Source organism: Eschrichtius robustus, chromosome 2, assembly GCF_028021215.1.
Source record: "Eschrichtius robustus isolate mEscRob2 chromosome 2, mEscRob2.pri, whole genome shotgun sequence".
NCBI classification, from domain to species: domain Eukaryota; kingdom Metazoa; phylum Chordata; class Mammalia; order Artiodactyla; family Eschrichtiidae; genus Eschrichtius; species Eschrichtius robustus.
In genome coordinates this window covers 172,478,477-172,505,621 of record NC_090825.1, presented here as the reverse complement: position 1 = coordinate 172,505,621, position 27,145 = coordinate 172,478,477, and the positions used below count along the sequence as shown (strand labels likewise).

At 53.7% G+C, this 27,145-nt stretch overlaps 2 protein-coding genes across 2 annotated transcripts in view; one reads left to right on the top strand and one right to left on the bottom strand.

The window, feature by feature from the left end:
• The window catches only part of COL5A3 (collagen type V alpha 3 chain), a 37,178-nt gene extending 18,975 nt beyond the window's left edge, over positions 1-18,203 (bottom strand). Inside the window, exons 1-31 of the mRNA XM_068534894.1 lie at positions 18,020-18,203; positions 13,989-14,150; positions 13,708-13,897; positions 13,470-13,626; positions 12,672-12,776; positions 12,192-12,344; positions 10,259-10,372; positions 10,008-10,154; positions 8,714-8,761; positions 8,600-8,641; positions 8,218-8,280; positions 7,502-7,576; positions 7,319-7,402; positions 7,121-7,177; positions 6,969-7,022; positions 6,765-6,818; positions 5,780-5,833; positions 5,415-5,468; positions 5,176-5,229; positions 4,770-4,814; positions 4,609-4,662; positions 4,382-4,426; positions 4,178-4,231; positions 3,990-4,034; positions 2,981-3,034; positions 2,830-2,874; positions 2,630-2,683; positions 973-1,017; positions 812-865; positions 575-682; positions 95-148 (exon numbers count right to left, since the gene is read on the bottom strand). Coding sequence (XP_068390995.1) covers positions 95-148; positions 575-682; positions 812-865; positions 973-1,017; positions 2,630-2,683; positions 2,830-2,874; positions 2,981-3,034; positions 3,990-4,034; positions 4,178-4,231; positions 4,382-4,426; positions 4,609-4,662; positions 4,770-4,814; positions 5,176-5,229; positions 5,415-5,468; positions 5,780-5,833; positions 6,765-6,818; positions 6,969-7,022; positions 7,121-7,177; positions 7,319-7,402; positions 7,502-7,576; positions 8,218-8,280; positions 8,600-8,641; positions 8,714-8,761; positions 10,008-10,154; positions 10,259-10,372; positions 12,192-12,344; positions 12,672-12,776; positions 13,470-13,626; positions 13,708-13,897; positions 13,989-14,150; positions 18,020-18,107 — 2,412 coding nt within the window. The 5' untranslated portion in view covers positions 18,108-18,203. The remainder of the gene's footprint in view (positions 1-94; positions 149-574; positions 683-811; positions 866-972; positions 1,018-2,629; positions 2,684-2,829; positions 2,875-2,980; positions 3,035-3,989; positions 4,035-4,177; positions 4,232-4,381; positions 4,427-4,608; positions 4,663-4,769; positions 4,815-5,175; positions 5,230-5,414; positions 5,469-5,779; positions 5,834-6,764; positions 6,819-6,968; positions 7,023-7,120; positions 7,178-7,318; positions 7,403-7,501; positions 7,577-8,217; positions 8,281-8,599; positions 8,642-8,713; positions 8,762-10,007; positions 10,155-10,258; positions 10,373-12,191; positions 12,345-12,671; positions 12,777-13,469; positions 13,627-13,707; positions 13,898-13,988; positions 14,151-18,019) is intronic.
• Positions 18,204-19,878: 1,675 nt separating this feature from the next.
• Positions 19,879-25,069, top strand: RDH8 (retinol dehydrogenase 8). Its single transcript, XM_068534893.1, has 6 exons — positions 19,879-19,981; positions 22,274-22,435; positions 23,074-23,253; positions 24,256-24,349; positions 24,561-24,744; positions 24,854-25,069. The coding sequence occupies exons 1-6, from the start codon at positions 19,879-19,881 to the stop codon at positions 25,067-25,069; spliced, it is 939 nt and encodes a 312-aa protein (XP_068390994.1).
• Positions 25,070-27,145: the final 2,076 nt, after the last annotated feature.

Below are 27,145 nucleotides of genomic sequence, written 5' to 3'. Positions count from 1 at the left end.
ACAGTTCACACCCTCAGACCACAGCCTGGACCCCCAGATGTTAATTAGTCTCTGAACCCTGCCCTTGCCCACCACCCTCCTGCTAGCTTCTGACCTTAGGGCCTGGACGTCCTGGGTAACCTGGGAGACCCGGCACCCCAAGCTTGCCCTGCAGAGAGAATATGGGACAAAGGTCAGAGACTGCAACTTGGAGGTCAGTGGGGGAGGGGTAGGAAGGCTGGGGCATGGTTGCAGGGGTAGGAGGGGGCAATTCAGGGAAACATGGGTTCAAGTCCTGGCCCCTGCCTGCTAGGGGCATGTCCTTGGGCAACTCATTCAACCATTCCAAATCTCAGTTTCCTTGTCTGTAAAATGGGGGTAAAAATATCTGTTGCCTGTGGTGGTTATGGGGATAAAAATAAGATAATGTGCGTGGAGTTGCTCTGTAACGCTGAGCTGGGGAATTGAAGGAGCTGAGAGCCTCCTGAAGTTGGAGACAAAAGCCCAGAGGGCAGGAGGCAAAGGGCCAGGGAACACCTTGCCTGCAGGTGAGAAGCTGGGGTATAGACTGGAGGGGGTGACCAGGTCCACTCACCTTCTCCCCAGCTGAGCCTGGGGGCCCCTCCTCACCAGCAAGCCCCACCTGCCCCTTCAGCCCTTCAGGACCATCCTCTCCCCGAGGACCTGGGGGTCCGGTTTGCCCCTGGAATAGAAAAGGAGAAGCCCTGACATCAGTCCCTTTGTCATTCCTGTCTTTGCCCCAGTTCACCCCCTCCTTCTCTTTCCCAAGTCCCCCAGATCCACCAGACCTCTCCTCTGGAGGTCATCTTACCCAATCGCCTTTAAGCCCCACATCACCCTTGAAGCCTGGGAAGCCATCCTCTCCCTGGGTGGAAGATAGTACAGAGATCAGATGTCAGAGCTTCAGGGAAGGGACACAGCCAGAGCCCAATTATTAGGGCTCCCCCCTCAAGGAATCCCCTCCCTTCTCACCTTCTCTCCTTTCTCCCCCTGGAGGCCCCGGTTGCCAGAGGTACCCTGAAAAATATAAAAGCTCTCAGGTCCCCCCTCTCCCCCACTTAAGAAGGGCCCCAGACTCAGTCCCCTGCCCTGAAACAGCCAGGAGAGTCCCAAGAGGATGTCAGACTGGAGGAAGGGGGGTGAGGGTCAGCCCCAGAGGAAATTATTTTTCCCCAGAGTCTGCTAGTATGGTGTGCAAGAGGCTGCCTCTCCCCCGCCCCTTCCCACTGGCAGCCTCCCAAGGTCATCTGTGTGGGGGAGTGCAGGGAAGGCCAAATTTCCAAGTAATTGATTCCCATCTCCCGGGGACACTGTGTCCACAGTTCCTTCTGGCAGGAGAAAGAGGATGAACATTCCAGGCCCCGGCTGCATTCTAAAGGCAAAGGAATGTTTCCCATTGTGCTGGCTACAATGCGACTCTGTGCCTGGCAACAAGGGGAGTCTGTGCTTGGCTACAGCAAGACTGCTCGGTGCAAGCCCAGATGCTGCTCACACCAAATTCTGGGCTTGGGCCACAAGAAAAGCTGCACTTGGCTACAATGTAACTGAGCTCAGCCACTAAAATGAAATTGTACTTGGATACAATACAACTATGTTTTCACAATAGCATGACTGTTTCCAGCCACAGGGAGACACAATATAACCGAACTCAGTGACTACAACAAAATTATACTTGGATACAATATAACTATGTGTTTGGACAATAGCATGACTGTCTCTAGCCACAGGGCAATTCATTGACCGCAATGTAACTGAGCTTGGCTACAATTGTTCTCTGGCCATGGCTACCATGTAACTAGACTCAACAACAACATAGCCTTCAACTATATATAGAAAACCAGGCCTGGCTACAATGGAACTCTTGAGTTTGGACACCCACAGGATTTTGTGGCCAGCTACAATATAACCACCTCCTTGGTTATAGTGTAACTAAGCTTGTCTATCATGCAAAAATATGAGGAGCCAGCTCTTGGCTACCATCAAACTCTGTTTTTAGACTACAGGTAATGGATACCCGTACTTGGCTACAATGTAACTGGACTCAGCTACCATATAGATGTGAATTCCAATGGCCCTGCACTTGGTCAACAGTGAATCTCTATTCAGTACAGCTCTCAGCTTGTCCTAGCATTTCTGGGCTTGCAGATTGTATGGCTCTGGGCTTGAGCTTTAAAACAACCCTCTGCTTGATTACAGTGTGCTGACCTGGACCTGGATGTGATGTGTGTGCCTACAGTGACATGGGTTCAGCCTCTAATGGGTTTAACTATTCTCAACTGCAAGGTGACAACCATACCTTAATGTTACTCTTTGGCTTTTCAGCTCCAAAGTGGCACACACCCTACTATGTATTTTCACTTCTACCACACCTTGCCTGGCAGACTGATTCCTCTCATCACACATACAGAAGTTTCTGATAGAGCTGGCTCCCAGAAGTCAATGCTGATGAATCAACCCTTTCTGCAGGGAATTCCCTGGCAGTCCAGTGGTTAGGGCTCCACACTTTCACTGCCGAGGGCCCGGGTTTGATGCCTGGTCGGGGAACTAAGGTTCCACAAGTCGCGCAGCATGGCCAAAAAAAAAAAAAAAAAAAAAAAAGCTCTATCTGCAGGCCCCAAGTATCACTTACCTTCACACCCCGAGGTCCAGGATAGCCCGAAGGGCCTGCCAACCCTGCTGGACCCTGAGATGGACATAAGATGAGTGTCATCCTGTTCTTCCCCCTCCATGTTCCCAGTGCCCTCATCTCTCTTCTCATTAATAGCCCCTGACTCCTGGCCCTGCCTGCCAACCCTCATTCCCAAATCAGCCCCTCTCCAGGTCACTCACCTGGGCCCCTTTCTCTCCTGTTGGGCCCTCATGACCTGGGTGACCCTAGGAGATGGATAAACATTCTAAGTTGTCAGAGACCTGATATGCCATCCAAATTCCCAAGCCTCCCCACTTCTCCTTCCTCCTTCTCCCAGAATCTAGTTCTCACCAGAGGGCCATCAGATCCTGGGAGGCCTGGAATTCCTGGGTTCCCAGGGGGACCCTGAAAGAAGATGAATAGTAGGAGGAGACAGAGGGTCTCAGAGCCTGGCATTCCACCAGGAACGTCCCTACTCAGACATACAGCTACCTCAAGGTTAGAGAAAAAACAGATCCTACTGGCCAGGAAATCTATCCTCAGCTCTTGCAAACTTGCTGTGTGACCCTGGACAAGTTCTCTCCCCTCTCTGTGCCTCAGAAATCCTCTGCTTCTGGGAGGGCTGAGACAAGGGATGTAAAAACAGTGTGAGAGACATGCTGGGGTGGGGGACTCCCCAGCCGCACCTCTTCCTTTAGAAGCACCTCCAACCCACAGCTCCACCTGAAGAGGTGTGGCATGAGGTGACCCCCTATGTCCTGCAAACCATTGACAAGTCCAGAGGCGGGCACGTGGCCCAGATAAGCCAATCAGATTCTCTCCTGAAATTTTGAGGTAAGGGATATCTTGCCTCATAGAAACTAGGATCAGATGGATTTGGATAAAGAAACTGTAAGGTCATAAGGAACTGGGGACTGAACTAGTGACAGAGCAGCACAAGAGTGTGTAGAAACAGAAGATGGGGTAAGAACAGACTGAGATGTAAATAGAAAGAAGCCTGGCTTTCAGGGGAGATGGAAACAGATGTGCAGAGGAAGAAAGATGACACCACAAGACCCGAGACAAAGGGATTTCCCGGCCCATGAGTCTTGGTAATATTTTCTATGACTGGCTTCTGCGGGTTCCCCTCTCTCCTGACAATATCCCCTTATGATCTAACCTTGGTGCAGTTCTGTTTCTGGCCATCAACCCTTTCCCAGCAATGACACTTGGTAACTCTGAGCTTATTTAGGGAATGTTGCAATTTATCATTATCCAGGGCTTACAAAAGGGGCCCTGGTGGGAAGATTTTCCTGCAGGCAGAGTTGAAGGGAAAAGATGTTGGGGGAGGGGAGGGGAGGGAGGGAGAGTTGTCACTCACCTTCTCCCCAGGAGTGCCAATGAGTCCCTGGGGGCCGGGGATTCCCTGGAAACATTTTTTTAAAAAGAGAGAAGGAAAGCATGAGAAAGCGGCAGCAAGTGCAGAGCCTGGCGAAGCCAGGAGGGGTCTATGACCTCGGCTGAGCACCGCTACAACCCGCCCCTTCTGTCAGCAAAGATAGCTCAAACCTGGGACCCGGGATTTCCCTGCTGTCCTGGGGGGCCTGGTTCTCCTGGAGGACCCTGGGGAGAAAGTGAGGGTTCTGTGAAGCTGAAAGGGGTTATGGTGTTGCGGTGTCAGGGAAGTTGAAATAGGGGATCATGGGAGTGGACAAGGATATGGGCGGTCCTAGGGTCAGAGTGTCAGAATGCATCAGGGATCGGAACACATACCACATTTCCTTTGGCACCTGGAGGACCATCACTTCCAACTACACCCTGGGGGAGGAGAGGGTGTGAGACCAGGGCAGACCCATGCACAGGAGCCTGCGTCTGAGACACTGAGGGGCACAGGTGAAAAGCTGAGTGGGCAGAGAATCCAGGCAACAGAAATGGACATGCAGAGGAGACAAAGGTGAGAAAAAGACACACAGGATGTAGAGAGACAGCGACATTCTCACCGGGCGTCCCAGGGGGCCAGGGGAGCCTCTAGGGCCAATCAGTCCTCGGGGGCCCTGCAAGGAGGTAGGAGCGTTATTCCAGCATCACTGCTCTGAGGTCCTATGAGGCCTGACTCCCTCCCCTGTGCCAGGCAAGGGGCCCAGGGGTCCCTGATACTCACCGGCTCCCCAGCCTGGCCGGTGGGCCCCGGAGGGCCCTCTGCTCCCTGTGGGAAAGCATATGACTTGGGGAGGGGGGACGTATAACCCTCAGAGAATCACCTTCTCTCACATCGGCAGCCCCTTCCAGGGGATCTCAGAGTCAGAGTGCGTGGCAGGATCCAGCCAAATGAGTATATGTGATTTGATTCAAGCCCCTGACCCCAATCCTGGACCTGCAATCCTGGGTTTAACCTCTTAACTCTAGTCCTAACCCCACAACTCTCAGCCTGTCTCTTTGAGCCCCACTGGGGTCTCCTGACTCTCCAGTGCAGACCTTCACCCCTCCCCCAGGCTCCTGAAGGCTCTACTCCGTCTGTTCTGGCTTTCTAGCTTCCAAACCATCCCCTAACTCTCTTCCAAACTTACCTTCTCACCATCCTCTCCTGGGGGGCCAGGTTGCCCCACATGACCAAAGTCACCCTGGAGTGGGGAACACAGAGGGCAGTTCAGAGTCAAAAAGTGGAGACCAGCCCCCAGGAAAGGAGATGGGGTATTAAGGGTGAGGACTCAGACCCAGGAATGGAGGCTCTGATATTGGGGGTGGGGAGGGTGTCATGAACATTGGGAGGGGGCTTGGATATGGGGGAGGGGTCTCACACACTCACCCTCTGGCCCTTCTCTCCAGGCAGCCCTGGCAAGCCATCAAAGCCCTGATCACCCTGCACAAAGAAACATCAGCTGAGGGACTTCCCTGGTGGTCCAGTGGGAGAGACTCCGTGCTCCCAATGCAGGGGGGCCCGGGTTCGATCCCTGGTCAGGGAACTAGATCCCACATGCGTGCTGCAACTAAGAGTTCGCATGCCGCAACTAAGACCCGGCACAGCCAAAATCAATAAATAAATAACAAATATTTAAAAATTAATTAATTAAAATAAATGGGAAGAAAAAAGAAAGAAAGAAACGCCAGCTGAGCTTGGAATCCTCTACCCTGACAGTCCCTCCAAGTCCCAGTCCTGGCCCCATCACCTACCTTAGGTCCTGTGTCCCCTGGGAGGCCTCGAGCCCCATCTGCTCCAGGGCGGCCCTATGCGGGAGGTGACATCATCAAGATATCTACTACCATGTATCGAGCACCTTCCTCATGCAGTGTCTTACGCTGGGGGCTTCTGTATATACCAGTTTAACCTCTTAAATATATCTCAAACCCATCCATTATTCTTTAGCCCTAGTGCCCTTTCTCTAGTTCAAGTTACCATCACCACAAAAATTAAGAACACTCATCTTCAGTCTCCATTAATTTCCCTGCTGTATGTTCCTCATGGCACTTTAAAACTATCTGGAGGACTTCCCTGGTGGCGCAGTGGTGAAGAATCCACCTGCCAATGCAGGGGACACAGGTTCGGTGCCTGGTCCGGGAAGATCCCACCTGCCGCGGAGCAACTAAGCCCATGAGCCACAACTACTGAGCCTGTGCTCTAGAGCCAGCGAGCCACAACTACTGAGCCTGTGTGCTGCAACTACTGAAGCCCACACACCTAGAACCTGTGCTCCACAACAAGAGAAGCCACCACAATGAGAAGCCCGCACACCGCAACAAAGAGTAACCCCTGCTCACCACAACTAGAGAAAAGCCTGCACGCAGCAACAAAGACACAACGCAGCCAAAAAATAAATTAAAAAAAAAAACTATCTGGAATTATCTTGTTCATCATTTCCCCCAATGTGCCAGTCTTTTCTTTTGCATGTGCTGTTCTTTCTACTTGGAATGCCCTTCCTCTCCTTTTTCCCTGGTTATGCCTCAGATCTCAGTTCAAGCATCATTCCTCTGCAAGTCCCCCCAGACTCGGGGACCTGGCCAGATTCCTTTGTCACACCCTCAGTGTACTGTCATTCCCTGTCCTCAGTGCTCTTATCCCACCAATGACACCAGCAGACCCTGGGAGCACAGAGCTGAGGCTCCTGTTGGGTGTTGGGAGATGGATAAGGGATGACCTGAGGACCTACGAATCACTCACCATCTTTCCCTCTCTGCCAGGAGGTCCAAGAGGTCCCTGAAGTCCTCGGGGGCCCTAGAAGAGAAAGGAAAGGAGGAAGAAAAACGTCAGTAATTGCAAGGGTAACCCCAGCCCCTTTGCCATTTTCCCCAGCTAGCACTTTGTCCTGTAGCCCTGTGAGAAGACCCTTCCCATCAACCCTGTCCCCACCCCCACCAATCTCACCTGTGGCCCCATTTCTCCCATCTCTCCTTTCAGACCTGGATACCCAGGGAGACCCTTGGAGGAGGAAAGATAGGGTAATGCATTTAGCGGGAGTTTGAGTTAGAGTCATCTCCACTGATGTACTCCCCACTCCACTCAGCCACCTTACTCACCACGGGGCCTGGGCGCCCAGTGAGCCCCACCAGGCCAGGGGGGCCTTTCATAGAGAGCTGAAGAGACAGGGGGAACAAAGCCATCATCAGAAGTTAAATAGCCACCTGTCTCCTGACTATTCACCATCTCCCATCTCTGTCATTCTCTCAATGTCCTCCCATCACCCCCTGACAGTCTCCCAATTATCCTCCACTCACCTGAGCCTGTTGCAGGACTGCCTGAGCCTGGGCCTGCTGGAAGGAGACTGGGGGTCCTTTGAGGGAGCCTCTTGCAAACTGGAACTAGGGGGCAACTAGGAGTGAGGGGAGACTCCAGGAGAAGCTCCCCTCCTTGGTCAGGATTCTACTCCCCAAGGCTGTGCCACCCTATCTCCCTCTTACCGGTATCATGATTACAGTGCCTGGTAGACCCCGGATCCCATCAATGCCAGGGATTCCTGGGAGGCCAGCGGAGCCCTGAGAGAGGGACAGAGACAGAGAGGGATGGAGGTAGAGAGATGGAGGAAAGGATGGAGGGAGGAGGGGACAGAGAGGGATGGAGGTAGAGAGATGGAGGAAAGGATGGAGGGAGGAGGGGACAGAGAGGGATGGAGGTAGAGAGATGAAGGAAAAGATGGAGGGAGGAGGGGACAGAGAGAAATGGGGGGGAGGGGAGAGAGACAGAGAGAGGTGAAGGCAGAGAGATCGAGAGAGGAAAGGAGGAAGAGACAGAGAAAGATGGAGGCAGGGAGAGAGAGAGAGAAGAGACAGAAGGCGAGAGAAAGAGAAATGGAGGGAAGGAGAAAGAGTCATAAAAAGTGGAAGAGACAAAAACAGAAAGAGACAGACAGACAGACAAAAGAGAGACGAGGAAACGGGCACAGAGACATAGGGAGAAAGACAGAGATGAAAGACACTCAGGGATAGAGTCAGAAGGAGAAAGGCAGGGGATAGCCCCCCCCCCACCCACTCCCAGAGACAGAAGAGGAGCCAGAATGATAATTCCCAGAGTAGGAGGGGTCAGAGCCAGCTCCAAGACAATGTTCCCAGTCGCAGCCATGCTCCCAACTTGAAACCTCACTCCCCCAGGAGTTTACACCCCAGAGGAGGTCTCTTACCGGTAGACCAGGGTCCCCAGGGAATCCTGGGGGGCCAGGAGGGCCTGAGGGGCCAACCACCCCCTGTTGGGGACAGAGGAACAGGGGTCATGACAAATGCAAAGTTTGAGCCAGGCTGACTTCCAAACCACCACTGACACTGACCCCATGCTGACCTTCCTACCCCATCACCGAGCCACCCCTGGCCCCTCAATACTATACTGACACATATAAACCCCCAACTTTACATCTCAGCCCCTATTTTTACTCATCTTCTGAGCCTCAAATAACCAATAGTCTTCAAATGATCTGGCAACATTACACCCCAACTCCCCACCCCAGAGGATCAAATACCCCAACTGGAAGTAAAAGACAAGAAGAGGGGAATGCAGCCATGACTCACTTGGGGTCCTGGGCTTCCTGGAAGTCCCTCAAACTGCTGTCCCTGGGGGAGAAATAAGTGTGACCCCCATTCTAGCACAGACCCCGCCACCTCCTCCAGCCCCAGGCCCCTCACCTGTTCAATCACGGCCGGTTCTCCTTTTTCTCCCTTCTCCCCAGCGCCCTGGGGCAGGGGATGGAAAGAGAAGAGGTGTGAGCCCTGGAACTCAGACATAGAACTCTCAGCTAACTTACCTCCCACTCATCACACACACACACACACACACACACACACACACACACACACACACAGAGGCATGCATGCGTGCACAGAGCCCACCCTCTGAGCTGTCTCTGCCTGTCCTTTCTTCAACCAGTATGTTTTGAGCAGCTCATGCTCCAGTATCAAGCTGGCCATGCTGCAGCAAGGTGAACATGAACCCTGGGGCATACTGTGGAGTCCTAATCCTGGAGCTGCCTCTCAATAGCTGAGCGATGTTGGGCAACTTATTCAACTCCTATGGCCTCACCTGCAAAGTGTGTGGGTGAATGCCGACTGTATATATCCCACGGGAAGATAAAGAAGCTAAAACAATGCTTAGCACATAACAGGCACTCAGAGTAAGATGGTTAGGATTATTCACCTTCTCCCCTGTCCAACACCAAAGCTAGAACCTAGACACCTTCTCTGTCTGCCTTATTTTCCTAGGCAATCTCATCCCTTGACTAAAGATAGCCTCTCTCCGCTGATGAGTTCCAAGTCTTTATCTCCAGGCTAGACCATCTTCCTTGAACTCCAGAATTTTCTAACCAATCCCTCGCATTGACGATCAAACAAGGGTTGCCAGTTTAGCACATCCAAGATGGGATCCTTGACACTTTCCACCTGCTCCTTCTTCAGGCTTCCCCATCCTACTCAGTGATGCCACCGTGCATCTACCCAGTCATTTTTGCAACGTTCTCCACATACAGCAGCGAGAGCAAAATGGGGGCATGTCCCCAATCTGTCCAACTTTTCTCTATCCCCACCGCCACCGCTACAGCCTCCACCCTCATCCAGGTCACCACTCTGTTTTGCATTGACTACTGGTTTCCCTGCTGCCCCTCTGGCTCCCCCTACAGTCCACATGCTGTTCAGCAGCCAGACAGAGCTTTGAAAACTCCCAAGTCAGGACATATTCCATCTCAAGTGGCTTCTCATCATGCTTAGACTAAAAACCGAATGAATCACCCTACCCACAGAGCCATTCATTAGCACAATGCCTGTCACATTAGCATAGTATCTGTAGATAAATATTTGTCAACTGCACTGGGGTGGTGGGAAGGCACTCTAGGCAAGATAAAAAGAAAGCAAAAAAGAGAATGCAGCTATGTGTGGCTCCAGGTCGGAGTCCCTCCCCCCTGCACCTAACCCAGCCACCCAGACGCACAGGAAAGATCTGGAACTCAGTCCTCCATGACTGTTCTGCTGCCCAGAAGTGGGGGCCCATGGTGGGACCACCTTCTTCCTCTTCTTCTCTGGCTAACTCAGTCTCCACGGTCCCCAGTTCAGTTCCATTGTCAGGGTCCAAGCTCTCCTGAGGACATTGGGACAGACCAAAGTTTACCCCTGACCTCTTCATTGTCTGCCACCACCACTGTCCCAGGACCTTCCCTTCCAGCCTCGTCCACTTCCCACAACCTCTAGGACGGTGACGTTGCTGCCAATGGCCACAGTTGTGGTGATGACCAGAGGCGTGGGAGTCGGAGGCAGAGTTGGAGCTGGTGTCTCTGTCTTGGGGATGTCAGTGGAGGTCTGGAGGAAGGACAGAGAGGGTACCAGGTCTGCGGTCAGGACAATCAAGACAAAAGGGAGACGAAGGAGGAGACAGACTCTCTCTCCCAGAGCACCCAGTCTAGGGAGGGGGACAGAGGAGGATTCCCAAAAACACATCAGAGGGGTATGGGGCAGGGGGCTGGCCAGTGCAGGCGAAGGTGTGCTGGCTGAACAAGGACAGCCAGCAGGGGGAGCCCTTGTGTGTGGAGGAGGGGCAGGGCTGGCAGGTCTGGAAGGCCTGGAAGGCAGAGCAGGGCTGGCTCCAAAGCCCAGGGGTCAGGGTCAATGGCCACCACTCAGGGCCAGACTCCCGGAAGCGTATCCCGTATGTCCTCTCCCAAGGCAGATCTCAGCAGTCGGTCAGCCAGCCAGGCCGCAGTCAGAGAAGGAGTGGGAGCTCCTCCTGGCCTGGACAGCTGCAGAGGAACTGGGTCAAGGGCGCAAAGCAGGTGATGGGGGCCCAGGTGAAGGCTAAGGAGGGGGCTGAGAAAGGGTAGGCTACTCCTGGTGTCTATGTTCTAGGCTGAAGTGATAACCCTCTTTCTCCCCACTGATGCGGCGAGCAGATGTAGTGCAACCAGTGACCCTCCAACCAAGGACCCCGACCAGTGGCCCACACCAGGGACACCTACCCAGTGACCCCCAATTATTCCTACAGCCAGTGACCCATTAATGACCCCCAATTAATGACCCATGACAAGTGATCCCCACTAAGGAACCTAACCAATGACCCATACACACCTACTAATAACCGGAATCATTGGCCTCCCACCCGTTATTCCTATAACCAGTGACCCATCAGTGGCCCCCCAATTAATGACCCCCATCAATGACTACAACCAGTTACTCTCCCATCCAGTGACCTCCCCAACAAATGACCCCCCCCCACAATAAGTACTAACTAGTGACCCCCGATAAGCCCTACCAGTGACCCCAACCAATCATTCCTCCTCACCAGTGATCCTCCAACAGTGAACATCCACGAGTGAGCTCAACTAGCGCTCCCCGATCAACGACCCCCAAACAGTAATTCCACTAACCAGTGACCCATCAATGACTTCCCAACTAATTACCCATCAGGGACTCCCAAACTAACTATCTCATCCATGATCCCCTGAAAGGCACTCCCCCAACTAGTGACCCCAACTGGTGACTCCACTAGTGCCTTCTAATCAGTGACACCCCACTGGTGACTTGCCCAACTAGTGATCCTCAGCAATGAGCCCCACACCATTAACCCTAAACTACAGACACCAATAACACAAACGGCGGCCTCCATCAATGACCTCTAACAGTGACCTCCAACTAGGAAACCCCCAAACATCAACCTCAGTCAGTATCTCTCTACAATGATCCCCCCTAACCAGCAATCTCTATCAGGGAGGCCAAATAGTGTCCCCCAAGTTAGCGACCCCCAATGAATAACCCTCACCCATGACCCCAACCAGTCAACCCCAAACAATGACACACTAACTAACGAACCCATCATTCACCCCCAGCTAGTGGCTCCCCTTAAACAGTAGCCCTCATCAAGAGCCCCCTAATAATAAGGTACTCAACTGGGTGTGCCCCCTCTCTCTAGTCCCCGCGCAGAACTGGAAGTTGGGAGGGAGATATGAAAGAGTACCTAAGACAGGACCAGACCCCCCGACCGTGATCGGTCAGCTGAGAGAAGTCAAAGGTCAGTTATTGAAGACAAGAGGCAGAGACCTTGGACGAGGCACAAGGGATCAGTGGGGATCAGAGGTCAGAAGCAGGGCGGTCAAAGAACAGAGGGGAGAGATCGCAGACCCCTTACCTGGTTCTCCAGGGAGACAGGAGGTGGACTCAGGGCCAAAATTTCCTTGTTCTTCTTCTTCCTGCCCTTCCCCTTACGACCTCGCCCTTTCTTCTTCCCTTTTCCCTTCCCCTTCCGCCGAGGGGGAGGGGTTTCTGGCTCCCCCTGGGGTACCTGGGAAGAGGACTCCAGTCGGGTCCAGATTCCCTGAGTGGAGGCCCCATCACTCAGATCACCTGGGGTCATGCTTGCACATGGTCCATTGGTCCTATGTTTTAAAGCCAGGGCTCACTCAGCCCTGGGACCTGGGGTCAAGGTAAATCATATGATGAGGGGCCAAGGGTCAGTTATGTGACCTGAAGTCAAGGTCATTCATGCCTAAGAACAGTTTAAGGGTAGGGGTCACTCAGCCCCCTGGATAGGGCTCAGAATTCATTCATTCCTGAGACCTGGAGCCAGGGATGACTCAGCCAGCGACCTCAGGACAAGCCCCTTACTCACCCCTGTGGCTGTAGGAGCCAGGTCGTCACAGCCAGGAAGGTACTGCTCACAGGCTCGGAAGGCAGCCTGAGGGTCTGAGCTTATCAGCAGCTCCTGAATATCTCCCTGGGGAGAGAACGGGGGTCGGGGAAGGGGTCTGCAGGCTGACTCCGACCCCCATTCCAAGCATCAAGGTCTGCTGTTTTTCCACCCAAAGCATGCTAAGTATAGGGAGGGGTTAGCCCCACCATAGCCCCAGAAATCCCTCTGCCCCAAAACACTGAGAGGAGGAAGATTCTATCAGGGTGACACCAAACCACAACCACAAGCCACACCCCACAACATCTGTCCCATCAGAGGCACATTTGTTCCTTCGCTCGCGGCACATGGTGACACCTACTGTGTGCCAGGTGCCCTTCAAGGTACTATAAGGAGGGAAACAAGATGATGAGGTCCCTGGACTGTCGTGGCACACATAACAACCACCACATCGAAAACACATCTGTCACAGAGCCACACGACTCCATGCCTTGCTGGCATCACACACCATCACAAGCAACAGCGCCACCACACGTCACAACCTTATCCTCCCACCATGAGCCAAGTATGCACCATCGCAAATGATCAATTCACGGCTTTACAGTCTCACAGGCGCATGCCACAAAGATGCACCAGGATGCCTGGCGCTCCCTTCCTCAGCTTCCTGGCGCTAAGTTGAAGCTGGATAGTTCCCTTCTCCGTTCTCTTCTCCAGATTCAGGCTGTGGACAAATCTCCCTCCTGCCTTCTGCCTCAGTTTCCCCCATCACTGAAGCGCTACCTCAAAAGTCTCCTCCCCGAGGTCCTGGGTCCCCAGCACCGTAAGTCCAGCTGTGCTGATGAGTCGAGGTCCCTGGCTCAATACGGGGGGCTGAGGTTCACAGTCAGCCACCAGGGTCACCGTCCCACCATCCACACTGACCGCCACACGGTGCCACCTGCAAGGGGACAGTCTCAGTGGGGGCGTGCTCTCATCTCACCTCTCCTGGGACTCCCACTCCCCCCCCCCCCATATTCACCTGCCATCCGTGAGGTTGACCTGCTGGGGGAGGGGGCTGAAGGAGTCACCTAGGAGGTCCAGAGCCGGCCCCAACGCCAGGCCCAGCTGCCGGACACCGCCCTCATTGTAGACGGATAAAAGGACGGAGTGGTTGGCTGGCCGGCCCCGCAGAGTGATCAGCACGGAGAAGTTCTCGGGAAAGTGCCCAGCTGGGAGGGCAGAGGGAAAGGGGCAGCTCAGACGGCCCGACTGTGACCCATGCTCCCGGGATGAACCACAGCCCCTCTCACCCTGACTCACCTTGAAAGAGCTCCCACGTGGGGACACCTAGCGCGCTGGCCTTGCCCACCCCGAATGCCCGGTCGCCCTGCGGGACCCTCTGGGGGCAGAGGCCGGGACCCTCGGGGAGCCCAGCCTGGCCCCCCCGCACGCCCAGGGCCTTCAGCACATCCACAGGGTCTGCTACGGAAAGAAGCCAGGGTGCGGGGCAGTTACAACAAGCCCAGCACTCTGCGTGAGTGGCTCGGGTTTGGGGGACTCAGCCCCCACCCCACCCCCCACCCCGGCTATGTTTGTGGCTCAGGGGGAAGGAGCAGGCCTGGGACACATACCCCCCCCCCACCACTCCACAGCTGTTACAGCCTCATCAGCCTGTTGACTCCTGTTTTTTTCCCTTGGTTTTTGGTGAGAAAAAAAAAAAAGCTGACCTAGTTCTGGGATGAATCAAAGCTTCCTGGCCTGAGCCCCAGAGCCAAACTGCCCCCCTCTCCACACTCCCCCGCACCAGCTCCCTGGGGCTGCTTCCCAGGCCTGAAGCCCCCTTGCCAGGGGAAACCTGCTTAGAGAGAAGGGGCTCCTTGCGTGTGTTCTCCCCACCTCTTCCCTGGGCTCTCCTCCCTCTGACCTCCTCCTTGACCACCATCACCCATGACCTCCCTCTGACCACCACCTCCCCTGACTGCTTCCCTCTGACCTCCTCCTTGACCTTCATCACCCATGACCTCCTCCCTCTGACCACTACCCCTTTGCATTTCCTCCCTCTGACCATTCTTTCTCTGATCCCCACTGATTTCTTCTGGCCACCCCCTCTGACCTTCCTCTGCCTGACCCTGACCACCTCCCTCTGACTACCACCTGACCTCTTCCCTCTTCCTATTGCAGTTTCTTCCATCTGACCTGTGGACCTCCCCATTTTATCACCCTCTCTGACCTTATCCTCTGATCACCTCTCTCTGATAACCTCCTGACCCCCTCCCTCTCATCCCAACAAAGGAAGGGACTGGTCCAGTCAGATCCTAACCCAGGCCGTCCTACCAGCCCCACCCCGTGCAGCCTGGCCAGTGTTAAGTGGAACCACATGGCTTGGGCAAGGGTGGGCGGGGTCTTCCCCTGAGCCCCAAACTCCTGCCTGATCTCCCCTCCCCCCAGCAGACTGTCCCACTGACCCCCTGACCCCAGCCTCTTGGCAGGAGCCAGATTCTGCCATGACCTCACCCCGGGGGCGGCTCTACTGACTTCACCATTGGGATCCAGGGTGGGGGGCCAGACTTGTGGGAGACAGGGGTTTGGATGAGGGTTCCCCCATCCCAGCTCCTCCTGGGTCAGACCCCTCATTCTCCAAACTCTCCAGAGCCCTGTTCCAACCTCAGCTCTCTCTTGCCCCGAACCTCCTTCTGCTTTTTTTCTTCTCTCCCCCTCCCTGCCTTCTCTCTGTCCCACTTTCTGTGTCCAACTCTGAATCAGTCTTTCTCTCTCCCTCCCTCTCTTACTTCCCAGCTCTCTCTCACTCTCTAGCTCTCTGTCTCTGCCTCTTGGTATTTCCCTCGGTCTCACATCTGTTTCTCTCTGCATACCTCTATCTCTGTGCCTCTCTATATATATCTCTGTGTGTGGATTACTCCCTCCATCTCTCTCTCTCTCCCTCGGCACCCACCCCCCTAACCCTGCTGCCCCCACTGGCCCCATCTCTAATTGCCTGTTCTGTGGCTGGGCTGTTATTAAGAGGTATTTGGGTTACAGCCCCCTGGGGCTAAAATCTGGGCTCCCAGGCTCTGCTGACCACAAGGGTCACTCCCCCATGGAATGACCATCCCAGCTGCCCCCTCTCCGGGCGGGGGCCCAGGGGAGGGCTGAGATCCATGATTCCACCCCGTGTGGCTCTCCCAGGCTCTCCTTTCACCCAGACTCCACTTTCTATGCTGTGGGAAGGGGTCTCTCTTTGACCAACTGCTCATTAACATTTTAAAAGTCTTTCCCAGCATCTAACCCAAATGTCTCCTGCTTCAATCTGTGTTCCTTCTGTAAGGACCTTTCAGAAACCAACTGCCTTTTCTTTCCATGGCTGGCTTTGTGACAAGGAGACACACAAGAGGCATTGAGTCCTGCCTGCAGGGCCAGGGGGGGCGGCAGTCTGTCAAGTAACCGGCTCACCCTTCCCCCACAGATTCTCCCCTGTGCTGGTCAGGACCCCAGGGAGAGGCTAGGTGGGGTCTAGGATGTGGAAGAAGGCAGGCAGGGACCAGGCTGGGACATGACTGGGACCCTCTCAGATGAGTAGGAGAGCCTAGGTGTGAGTGTCTGTGCAAACAGGTACGTGTGCGATTGTGTACATGCGTGAGACTGTGCAAGCACGTGTGTGACTCTGTATGGACCGGGGACTAGCTGAGCGTGTGCTTTGTGGCGTGTCAATGTCTGTGAGTGTTTGGCCTATGATGGAGGGATTAGGTGCAGTTCTTTGACTTGTCCTGGGGTCCTGGCAGTGAGCTCGAGGTCCTGCAGGTGATGAAGGGGAGTCTGTGATAGTAATAGCTCAGACTCGAGATGGAGGAGTGTGGTTATAGTGAGAGTGTGGCCAAGTCAGCGAGTGGGTGACTGGTTGAGAACGTCGACTGCATTGCATGGATGCCAGTGGAAGCATGTGTGAGAGTTTGAAAGTGTAGGTGGGTGACAAAAGCTGTGACCGTGTGGCGGGTGGCTGATGGGGTTGCCTTGGCCTGGGCACCAGGTGTTTAACGTTCTTCGTGTCCCAGGGGCCTTATATTCTGAGTGCATGCCTGAGATCGCACGACCGTGTGGATGTGTGACCGTGGGAGTGGGGCATAGGCCACTTTGGGATTATCCGCGTAAGCACACACCGCACCGTAGCCACGCTACCTCTCTGGACTGCAGGGAAAAGGAGAAAGTGAGAAAGTGGGGGTGGGTGTGTTGGGGTCCTGAGTTCACCTTAGGGAGGGATTACGGGGAGGGCCTGACCTGGGGTATCTCAGACCAGGGAAGCCCCCCTCAATCACCACTTGAGGGACCACGACCTTCCCGAACCCCGGGGCGCCCCCGACCCAGAACCCTGCGGGGCGGGGCGCGGCGTCCAGCCAGATTCGTGCAGCTGGGCGTGCGTCAGCGCTGACTCACCCGTCCGGCGGCCCCCGGGACCCCTGGGGGGGGCCCCTGAGAAATTCCTCAGAAAAAACACCCGAGGCTCGCTTAGCTTGGGGGAGCAACTTCCACTCCCCCCGACCCCGCCCGTGCTCTGCCCCGCCCCGCCCCGCGCCCCGCCCCGCCTCGCCCCTCACCAAGGCCCTCCCGAGGCCCTGTCCATGGTGCTGATCCCGGCTCAGGGGAGCGCGGGGAGGGGGCAGGGGGGCAGAGATGGGGGGGAAAGGAGGTGGGCGCGCGCTAATTAGGGGCAGAGGAGAAAGAGGGGGGAATAAGGTGAAGCTATCTGGCGAGACGCAAAGGGAGCTCTGAATCCCAGATCAACCCTCTCCCCTACTAGTCTCCGCTCACCATCCACCGTCCCCCTGAGAATCATCCTCATGGGCAATTATTTGGCCTCCCAGACCACAACCACAGCCCTCAGAGGGTCACCCAGAGACACACAATCACACGCATAACACACACACGGTTATTCTCAAAATCAGCCCCACACACAGACACACACTCCCCTACCCACAACTCAATCACATACTCGCCCAGGGGCCATCCCATCACCCAGATGCATACAATCATCGTCACCTCCCACACCCAGCACACACAGAGTTTCACTCCAAGTGGCCGCATGCACATTGTTACACACATGTATACCTATAAATTGCATTCATTCCCACGCACCCACCAGGAAACAGGGTCACACGTTTCCCCGACTCCCCACCCCCAGCCAAGCTGTCACACTCACAAACCTCCCAGAGTCAGACACTCGCCCCCCCAATACCACACCGTAGCCACGCGCAACGTGCACGGCCCCCATGCACGCCCCCGACTCCCGACTCCACGCCGTCTTTGGGGACCTCGATGGAGCCTGCACTCCGGGTCCTATTTTCTCCCTCCCGGCTCACCGGCCTGCGTCCGGGGGAGAAGCTGCAGAGACACCAGGAGCAGGCAGAGGCCGGCCCGCGGCTGGCCCAGGCCCGGGCGACTCCCCATTCCCGCGGGACCCACACTCAAGGCGGGGGGACCAGCCGGGGCGGCTGCGGGGCGCGGCGACTCCACGGGCTCGGGGCACTCTCGCGGCGGCCGGCTCCACTCGGGATCCACAGGAGACTGCCCGAGACCCCGCCCTGGCCTCGCCCTGCGCTCCAGCTCCGGGCCAGGCGGAGCTCGCGGAAGGGAGGGTAGCTGACAGCTGGTGGGTGGAATTGGGAAAGTTTGCGCTGAGCTCTGATTGCCCAGCTAGGGGTGGAGCCCTGGGCCGGGAGCTGGGCCTTTCTTGCCTCACCCCACAGGGTCGGAGGAGGGTCACTCCCACCCACCCTTAGAATCCGGGGTCCCAGCCTTAGCCCAAACCCTTTTCTCCTAACAGGCCCCGTCAAAGGAGATCTTAGTCCCATTCGAACCTTCAGCCTCCATCCAGGCCCTGGAATTAGGGGGTACAGCTTTATACCAGATCCTTTCTGTCTCAGCCAGGCCCCCAAATTCTGATGCCAAATTCTCACCCACCTGCCTGGTCCCACAATAAGAGGTACCGACCTCACTCCATACTTTCCCTGCAGGTCCCTAAATAAGAGATCTTCACCCCCCCTCAAACTTCACCCCAGATTCCAAAATGGGGTTCCTAGCCCCACCCCCAAACCCTCACCACAGATTCCCAAACACAGTTCTCACAGTTCTTTCTTTCCCCCAAACTCTTAGTCTTCAAATAAAGGCTCCCACTTCCATCCCCAGCCCTCTTCTCCCTGACTCAGGCCCCAGATGGATGCCCCAGCTCCAGTCTCACACATGGCCCATTAAATCAGGGAGTATGGCCCTACCCTAAGCAGGGCATTGCCACAGCGAGGGGTGGACCCCTGCCATTCCTGGGGTGAGGCAGAACCACCCCTCACCCCACTGGGACCCCCCCCACCCCCCATGTGAGGAGGCCCCAGTGGGTCAGGTCAGGTGGAGCTGTCTGTGCAATTGAACAAGCACAGACATGCAGGATCTGAAGGAGATTCCGCGAGGAGGAACCCAAGGGGCATATCCCGGGCCCTGAACTGCCCACTCCCCCCGCCCCAAGGCCAAGAGGGAGAAGCCGGCAGTGTCTCCCTCCCAGCCTCTGGCTCCTCAGACAAAGAGACTCTGTGTCCTTAGGGAGGAGGGGGTGGGGCCCCATCTGGCCTGAGGGGGAGAGGGGGGCCCTGAGTAGGGGGGAGGAGAGGGGATCTCCCCAAGCTGCTCCTCCTCCCTCTCCAGGGACATCAGAGACTAAGACTTTTCTAGTTAAAAGACTCATAAAGTTCCTGCCCTGCCTTGCTCTGTTGGGAAGTTCTTCCTAGAGTCTAATCCCACGTTCTGACATTTCTGCCCATTCTCTTTGAACGGACCCTTCTGGGACCACACTCTTGGTCACCTCCCTCCAATCACAGATTCTTTGCCCAGAGTAGAGACAGCAAGAGAACACCTCCACTTATTCCCCACACTCCCTGAAACTCCCCCCAGCCCTGGATAATTTATCATCATAACAAAAGCCCCCCAGTTTTGAGTGTAGCAGCGAGAGGAAATTTTTGACAGATAAAAGGAAGGGACTATATTGAAGTTAAGGGATTCCCCCCAGCTGCCTGCCCAAAGTCAGTTCATAATTGGGGGCTCCCAGGGCCCCCTTCATCCTGCAGGGAGTCAGGTGGGGGGTGCTTAGGAGGGGACAGATGAGCAGATAGATGATGGGTGGCGGGAGTCAGGTGCTGGCCAGCAGAGGTCACGCGTCCAGGAAGGGATCAACATGGCCGACGCACCCCGGACTGTACTGATCTCAGGATGCTCCTCGGGGATTGGCCTGGAGCTCGCAGTGCAACTGGCTCGTGACCCCAGGCAGCGCTACCAGGGTAAGGGGACCAGGCTGAGGCTGGGGAGGACAGGGATGGGCGTGGCCTCCCAAGACCCTCAGCTCTCCCAGCACTATTTCCACTGGTCCATGACTTCGACTGCATTTGTGGGCTTGGGGAGGACCCAGGACACACGGAGGCCCCCTTCCCACCTCTGCCTGTGAATCATCCCCTCATCCAAAGAATATTTCTAATGCACCTATTGGGTGCCAGATTCTAGGTGCTAGAAACACAGCTGCGAACAAAATAGACAAAAATCTCTGTTCTAGGTAGTGATGTAGTGGGGGAGGTGAGGGAGAACAAACAACAAACAGATTTTTAAATTGTATTATGTGGCTGGTGCAGATAAGTGGTCAGAAGCAAAATAAAGCAAGTGGGGTGGGTGTGGGTGATATTTATTTTTAGAAGGGCTGGCTGGGGAGGGCTTCTCTGAGGTTTCACTTAGTCATTCCCTAAGAGTCCCCACCCCCACTCCTCCCCAGATTAACGCTCCAAGATAAGCCTCTTAAGTGACCCTGACCTTGAGGGTTTAAGGAGGAGGGGGCTTTAGGTCTAGAGACTCGGCCCCCTGCCACTCTGGAATCAATGGCCCCAATCTGCACCCCACCCATGGGAACCTCTGACCCAGAGCACACTGGAGTCGAAGTAAGCAAAGGGCCGTTACTTAAGAGGAGGATGCAGGGGTGAGGGCATTGCCCCAGTTGGCAGAGTTGCTTCTCCCAGCCCTCTGCCCTCTGTCTTAGAGACATGCACAGCTTTGGGTGTGACAGTCTGGGTACCAGTGTGCAGAGAGGTAATTGTGCAGTGTGTGTCCCTGTGGGCTGGCAGATGAATGTCTAACACTGCTGAAGGATGATGCTTATTGACTGCTTGCAATGTGCCAGGCTTCCATCTAAGTGTTTTGCATATAGAAAGTCATTTAATCCCCACATCACCTCGATAAGGTGGACACTATCATTTGCTCCATCTTAGAAATGAGGAAACTGAGGCACCGACTGCCAAAGGTCCTTGCCCAAAATTACATGGGCTCACAGACAACATGCAAATGTGTGTGTGATTGTGGGTGCAGGCATTGAGGAGGGGGGGGTGCAAACATGTGTACAGGTGCATGAGCTCAGCACTCAGACAAACCCAGGTTGAAATCTCAGTTCTCACACTTGCTAGGGGTGGACCAGGCAAGAAACTTCACTGCGTTGAGCCTCAGTGTGTTAATGGGGATAATAATATTACCTACGTGTTCTGATTACTATTGCTAAAAGCAAATCACCCCAAAATGTATGGCGTAAAACAGCTGCAATCATCTATCTCTCATGGTTTACAAAGGTCATGCATTTGGAAGGGCTCAGCTGGGCACTTCGGGCTCAGGGTCAAAGGCTCACAGAGGAGACTGGAACATGTCAGGGCTGGGCAGGCATCTCTCTCTCTTCCAGTAATCTCAGGGCTCCTGCATGTGGTCTTTCCATCTGGGCTAGCTTGGGCTTCTTCCCAGCATGGTGGCCTCAGGACAGCTGGGCTGCTATAGGGTGGCTGAAGCCTATAGTGAGTATTCCAGCAAGCAAAGCAGAAACTGCAACATCTTTTCCATCCTAATCTCAAAAGCCACACAGTGTTACCTTTACCATAGTCTATTGAGTCCCAACTAGCCACAGGATTCAAGGGGAGAGGAATCAGATTTCATGGGCTGATGGGTGAGCAGCTAGGTTCTAGAAGAGCATGTGTGATAAAAGATGTTGAGGCCATCTTTGGAAAATAAGTCAACGACCTAATCATAGGATTCTTGTAAGGATTAGAGTTAGTGTTTATAAATGTGTTTAGCACATTATCTGGCATATAGTAGGTGTTCAATAAATCAGAACCTACGTTGATGATGTAAATGGGGCTATTCATACTTGCATGTGCATATTTGCACATATGTTGACTTTAGGTGTGCATGCATTTCTTTTCTCAAGCCATCTGTTCTGTATTTATTTTATCGTCTTACCTACTGGTTTTGAATTCCATGAAGGCAGGGACTTTATCTTATTTCATGCAATAGCCTCAGCAGCTAGAATAGTGCATAGGTGTAGTAGATGCTCAATAAATGTTTGCTAGATGAGTGGATGGATGGGTGGAAGTATATACAAATATCTGTACACAAGTATTCATTTGTGGTTGTATGGCAAATGTAGGTGTATAAATCTGTGGGTCTCCATTCCTCTGTGACTACTCGTGCAAAATATCACAGGAACATTTAAGTCCACACACAGGGTAAAGGAACCTAGTGCCTGCTCCAACTCTGTTCTCTGTCCCCAGTGGTGGCCACCATGAGGGACCTGGGAAAGAAGGGGACACTGGAGGCAGCTGCTGGGGAGGCTCTGGGTCAGACCCTCACCGTGGCCCAGCTGGATGTGTGCAGTGATGAGTCAGTGGCCCAGTGTCTCCGCTGCATCCAGGGAGGGGAAGTGGACGTGTTGGGTGAGTCTGAGCATCCCCTGGGGTCACTCGCCCCCTCCCTGGCCCAAGCATAGATCCTTATCACAGCAAGTTCTTTCCAGTGTCTGGGCACTAGCTCTCTGGTTTCCCTAATAACCTCTGACCCTGGACAGAAGGGGTAGATCAGTTGGCTAAGAGCCCAGGATACCATTCAGTTTATTAGAGATACAAGAAATATACTGATACCTGGGGATAGGGTGGATTTTATCGAATAGAAATTCTCACATATGGAGAAAACCATATGTGGTTGGGAAAATTAATTTGATGAGTCATTGTGGGAAAGGAGCATGATGAAGAAGCAACTCATGGTCCCTAAACGGTCTTCTAAGGAGGGTGTGGCTGTTTTGATGCAATTTGGGGTCAGAGCTGAATTGCTCATGCATTAAAGTGGAGGCTGTTCTCAGCAGCCCTCTTCCCCACCAGGGCTCAGAGTCCCCTATAGCAAATGCTGAACTATATTTAAAGATTATCAATGCTACACATTTGTCCGCCCAAGATACCTTGGACTAGTCCTGAACTTGGAGTGGGGGAGGGGTGGGATAATTTAGGGAGTGTCCCTGGGGGAGTGACACTAGAAGTGTTGGGGGACTTCAAAGTAACCCTCAGCCCTACCCTCTTAGTGAATAATGCTGGAGTGGGCCTGGTGGGGCCCTTGGAGGGGCTCAGCCTAGCTGCCATGCAGAACGTCTTTGATACCAACTTTTTCGGGGCCGTCCGTCTGGTCAAAGCTGTACTTCCTGGCATGAAGAGGAGACGACAGGGCCACATCGTGGTGGTCAGCAGTGTCATGGGGCTGCAAGGTGAGCCCTGGGGATGCACCCCTGGGAATTCTCCCAGCTTCTGACCCTCCCCCGACTGGAAGGTTGGCAACTAGGTTTTAGCTCATATTCCCTAAATATGCCTGCATTGAGAAGCATTCTGCAGCTCAGGAGGAAAAAGTTCTGGGATAGATTAACTATGTCTACCATGGTACAGGAATAGACAGGGGTGGTATAGATGCTGCCAAAGGCCATCCACATCCATTATCAACCCCACTTCTGGAAACCTCCAAAAATTCCTTCCAACCATCCCACAAAACTCAAAGGAACCATCAGCACTCCTCCTGAGACTCCTTCTTGCCCAAACACCTCCCACCAGGCTCCAGATATGTCTAGATTTGGGACCCTGAGGTTCTGCAGGAAAAAGAACAGAGATCGACTAATGATGTCTGCTATGGGCCTACTATGGAGGCCATCTACTTGCCATCCTTTCTCCCGGTCCCTTCCTCCTTGAACCTCTCTAGACTCCCTTCCTTTCCCTGGAAATTTCCTCGGATCTGCCCCCCTCCCCAGCAGTCCCCTAAGGAATCCACTCTACTTGTTACCCTGTCATGGAAAAGCTGCATTTACTCAGCCCCATCCCTTCAGCCCCTCTTCCAGCTGAACCTCCTGATCTTGGAAGGGAGGGGGACACATTCACTGCTCAACAGGGACCAATAAAGACCCTGGTGAATGGCGCTTGCCCTTGGGGACCCTTGGGGACTTGGGCATCCCATGCCCAAGTGGCCCAAGGGTTTAGAGGATAGGAGAGTTCCCTGGGCTGAGGGTGGATGGAACACTGCCAGGAAGAGGTGGGACCTGGCACCCCAAGACAACCTCATCCTGACCCCATATGCTCCCATCACATACACCCATCAGGCTGGCCCCAGATATGCTCTGATCCCTAAATCCTCTTTGCTCTGTCTCCCAAGACCCCATCCCTCTGGACCCACAAAGCCCATCACCCAGACCCCCAAAGAGCCCACCCTCCTGTAATCCTCTCAGGTGTCGTGTTCAATGAAGTCTATGCGGCCTCCAAGTTCGCCATGGAGGGATTCTTCGAGAGTCTGGCGGTCCAGCTGCTGCAGTTCAACATCTTGTGAGGCGGACACTTGGACAGTGACAGGGGAATGAAGGCAGTGATGGGACAGACAAGGGGAGGGGAGTAGCGAGGAGGTGGGGGAGCAAGGAGGCATGAAACAATGATGGGAGAAGCAGGGGAGTGAAGAGGAAAGATGGACGGTAATGGGCAAAATGGGGCAGCGAGTGTGTTGGCGCTCAAGACCCTCTCCCCCTACCCCTGTTCCCAGCATCTCCCTGGTGGAGCCGGGCCCGGTGGCCACCGAATTTGAAGGGAAGCTCCTGGAGCAGGTTTCCACAGCCGAGTTCCCAGGCACTGACGCTGACACCCTGAGCTATTTTCGGGATTTGTACCTCCCGGCCTCCAGGGAGCTCTTTCACTCTGTGGGACAGAGCCCACAGGATGTGGCCAAGGTGAGTGGGGGGCCCAGAGCCCCAGGACATGGCTCAGGTATGTGAGGGGGCCCCTCCCGACAGAACCTCCCTCTCCTTGGGTCCCAAAGCTCAGGGCTCTACCCCACAGGTAATTGTCAAGGTCATCGGCTCAGCCAGACCACCCCTGCGCAGACAGACCAACACCCGCTACACTCCCCTGATCGCCCTCAAAGCCATGGACCCTTCCGGCAGCCTGTATGTGCAAACCTCCCATCGCCTACTCTTCCGCTGGCCACGCCTCCTCAACCTTGGCCTTCGATGTCTGGCCTGCAGCTGCTTCCGTACCCCAGTGTGGCCCCGGTGAGCAGAGCCTCACCCAACCCTCCTCACCCCTGAAGAGCCAAGCCTCTTGGGTTCACATCCATCTCAGGCCATACAGACTCTTCACTCATTCATTCATTCATTCATTCAGCAAACTCTGCTTGACCCATTCTGTGCCTGGGCATTACTGGGACCCCAGAGAGCCCTCAGCCTCTAGACACAGACCCCTCTGCGGTCAGGGCTGGGGCAGAGAGTGGGGACTCTGGGACTCTGGAACCCTGGGCTGAGGAGCCCAGATCAGAGAGCTGGAGTTGTGTCTGGGAAGGCAAGGGAGGCTTCCTGGAGGAGGGGGCATTTTTGCTGCACCTTGAAGGATGAGACAGACTGCCTCAGTCAACCTCTGGACTTCGTTATCTTTGGTCTGTGGATTCTGGGATGATCCAAACATCCCCATCCCTCCTCCCTGCCTATACACACAGCCAAAGCTGGTTTGACTAAGGGGTCTCCAGACTTTTCTGGTCACATACTCCATCAGTAAAATCTGTTCGTGCATACACCGGCAATGTATGTATACTTTTTCACAAAACATATATTTGTAACCACTAGCAATCACTGTATTTAATAAAGTTCAATTTCTTACATCTAAATAAAAAATTAAAAAGCAATAGGGTCTATCTCACACCTATTAGCATGGCTACATCAAAAAACAAAATTGCCCAGAAAATAACAAGTGTTCACAAGAATGTAGAGAAATTGGAACCCTGTGCACTGTTGGTGAGAATGTAAAATGGTACAGCCACTATGGAAAACAGTATGGCAGTTCCTCCAACAGTGAAATAGAATTATCACATGACTCAGCAATTCCATTCCTGGGTATTACCTGAAAGAATTGAAAACAGGGTCTTGAAGAGATATTTGTATACCCATGTTCAGAGCAGCCTTGTCCACAATAGGCAAAAAGTGGAAGCAACCCAAATGTCCATCAACAGGTTACTGGATAAACAAAATGTGATCCACCCATACAATGGAATATTTATTCAGCCTTAAAAAGGAAGGAGATTCTGACACATGCTACAACATGGATGAACTCTGAGGACATTATGCCGAGCAAAGGAGGCCAGACACAAAAAGGACACATACTGTATGATTCCACTTATATGATGTCCCTAGAGGAGTCAAATTCATAGAGGCAAAGTAGAATGGTGGGTGTCAGGGGCTGGGAGAGGGAGGAACAGGGAGTTAGTGTTGAATGGGGGCAGAGTATCAATTTTGCAAGATAAAGAGTTCTTGGAGATGGATGGTGGTGACAGTTACACAACAATGTGAAGGTACTTATCACTAATGAACTGTACACTTAAAAATGGTGAAGACGGTAAATTTTGTGTCATGTGTATTTTAGCCCAATTTTTAAAAATTTAAATCAGTAGGGATCTCATCTAAACCCCAGAGACAGTGTCCCCAAATTTCTTGGCCCTCCTCTTGAGAATTCGGAAGTGGATGGACTCTGGGCATAAATGCTGGCTCTTCCTCTCGTACAGTGGGTGGCCCTGGGCAGGTGACTCCCCTGATGTCATCTTCTGCCAAGCAGGGTTAGCAATAACAGTGCTGAAATGAAAGTCCTCTGGACTGTTTCATTTCACTTGCAGTTTTTGTTGTGGTTTGTGTTCAAACCTTGGAATGCCAAGCTCTGGGCAAAGTGTTTAATTAATGTTTGCTCTGCAGTTTTATGAGTTGAAGCCACTCAGAACGTCCCATTTGCCAGGGGCAGAGGGGAAGGGGCAGGAATCGAGTCTGGGGCTGTCCAACTCAGTCTATGCTGCTCTTTAGGGGTCTCTCGTGATCTTTTCTAGGAAAAGGGAAACTGAGTCGGGGACCCTCAGAAGAGGTCTCTTTGAGTCATTGCAGAGATAATGGGGGCTATTTAATATTTTTTCAAATCAACTCCTCCCTTCCCCTCTCCCATACTGGACTTTTGAAGCAATGTTGGAATACCTGAAAAAGAATATGTGAAAGTAGAGAGTGGTGATGGTTGCACAAGTTTATGAATCCACCAAAACCCACTGAATTGTGCACTTAAACAGGGCAAATTTTATGGTATATGAATGATATCTCAATTTTT

Coding starts and splice junctions, on each gene's coding strand:
- RDH8 (XM_068534893.1), top strand. CDS start 19,879: ATGGCCGACGCACCCCGGACTGTACTGATCTCAGGATGCTCCTCGGGG. Junction 23,254..24,255: donor CAGTGTCATGGGGCTGCAAG/GTGAGCCCTGGG, acceptor TAATCCTCTCAG/GTGTCGTGTTCAATGAAGTC. Junction 24,745..24,853: donor GCCCACAGGATGTGGCCAAG/GTGAGTGGGGGG, acceptor TCTACCCCACAG/GTAATTGTCAAGGTCATCGG.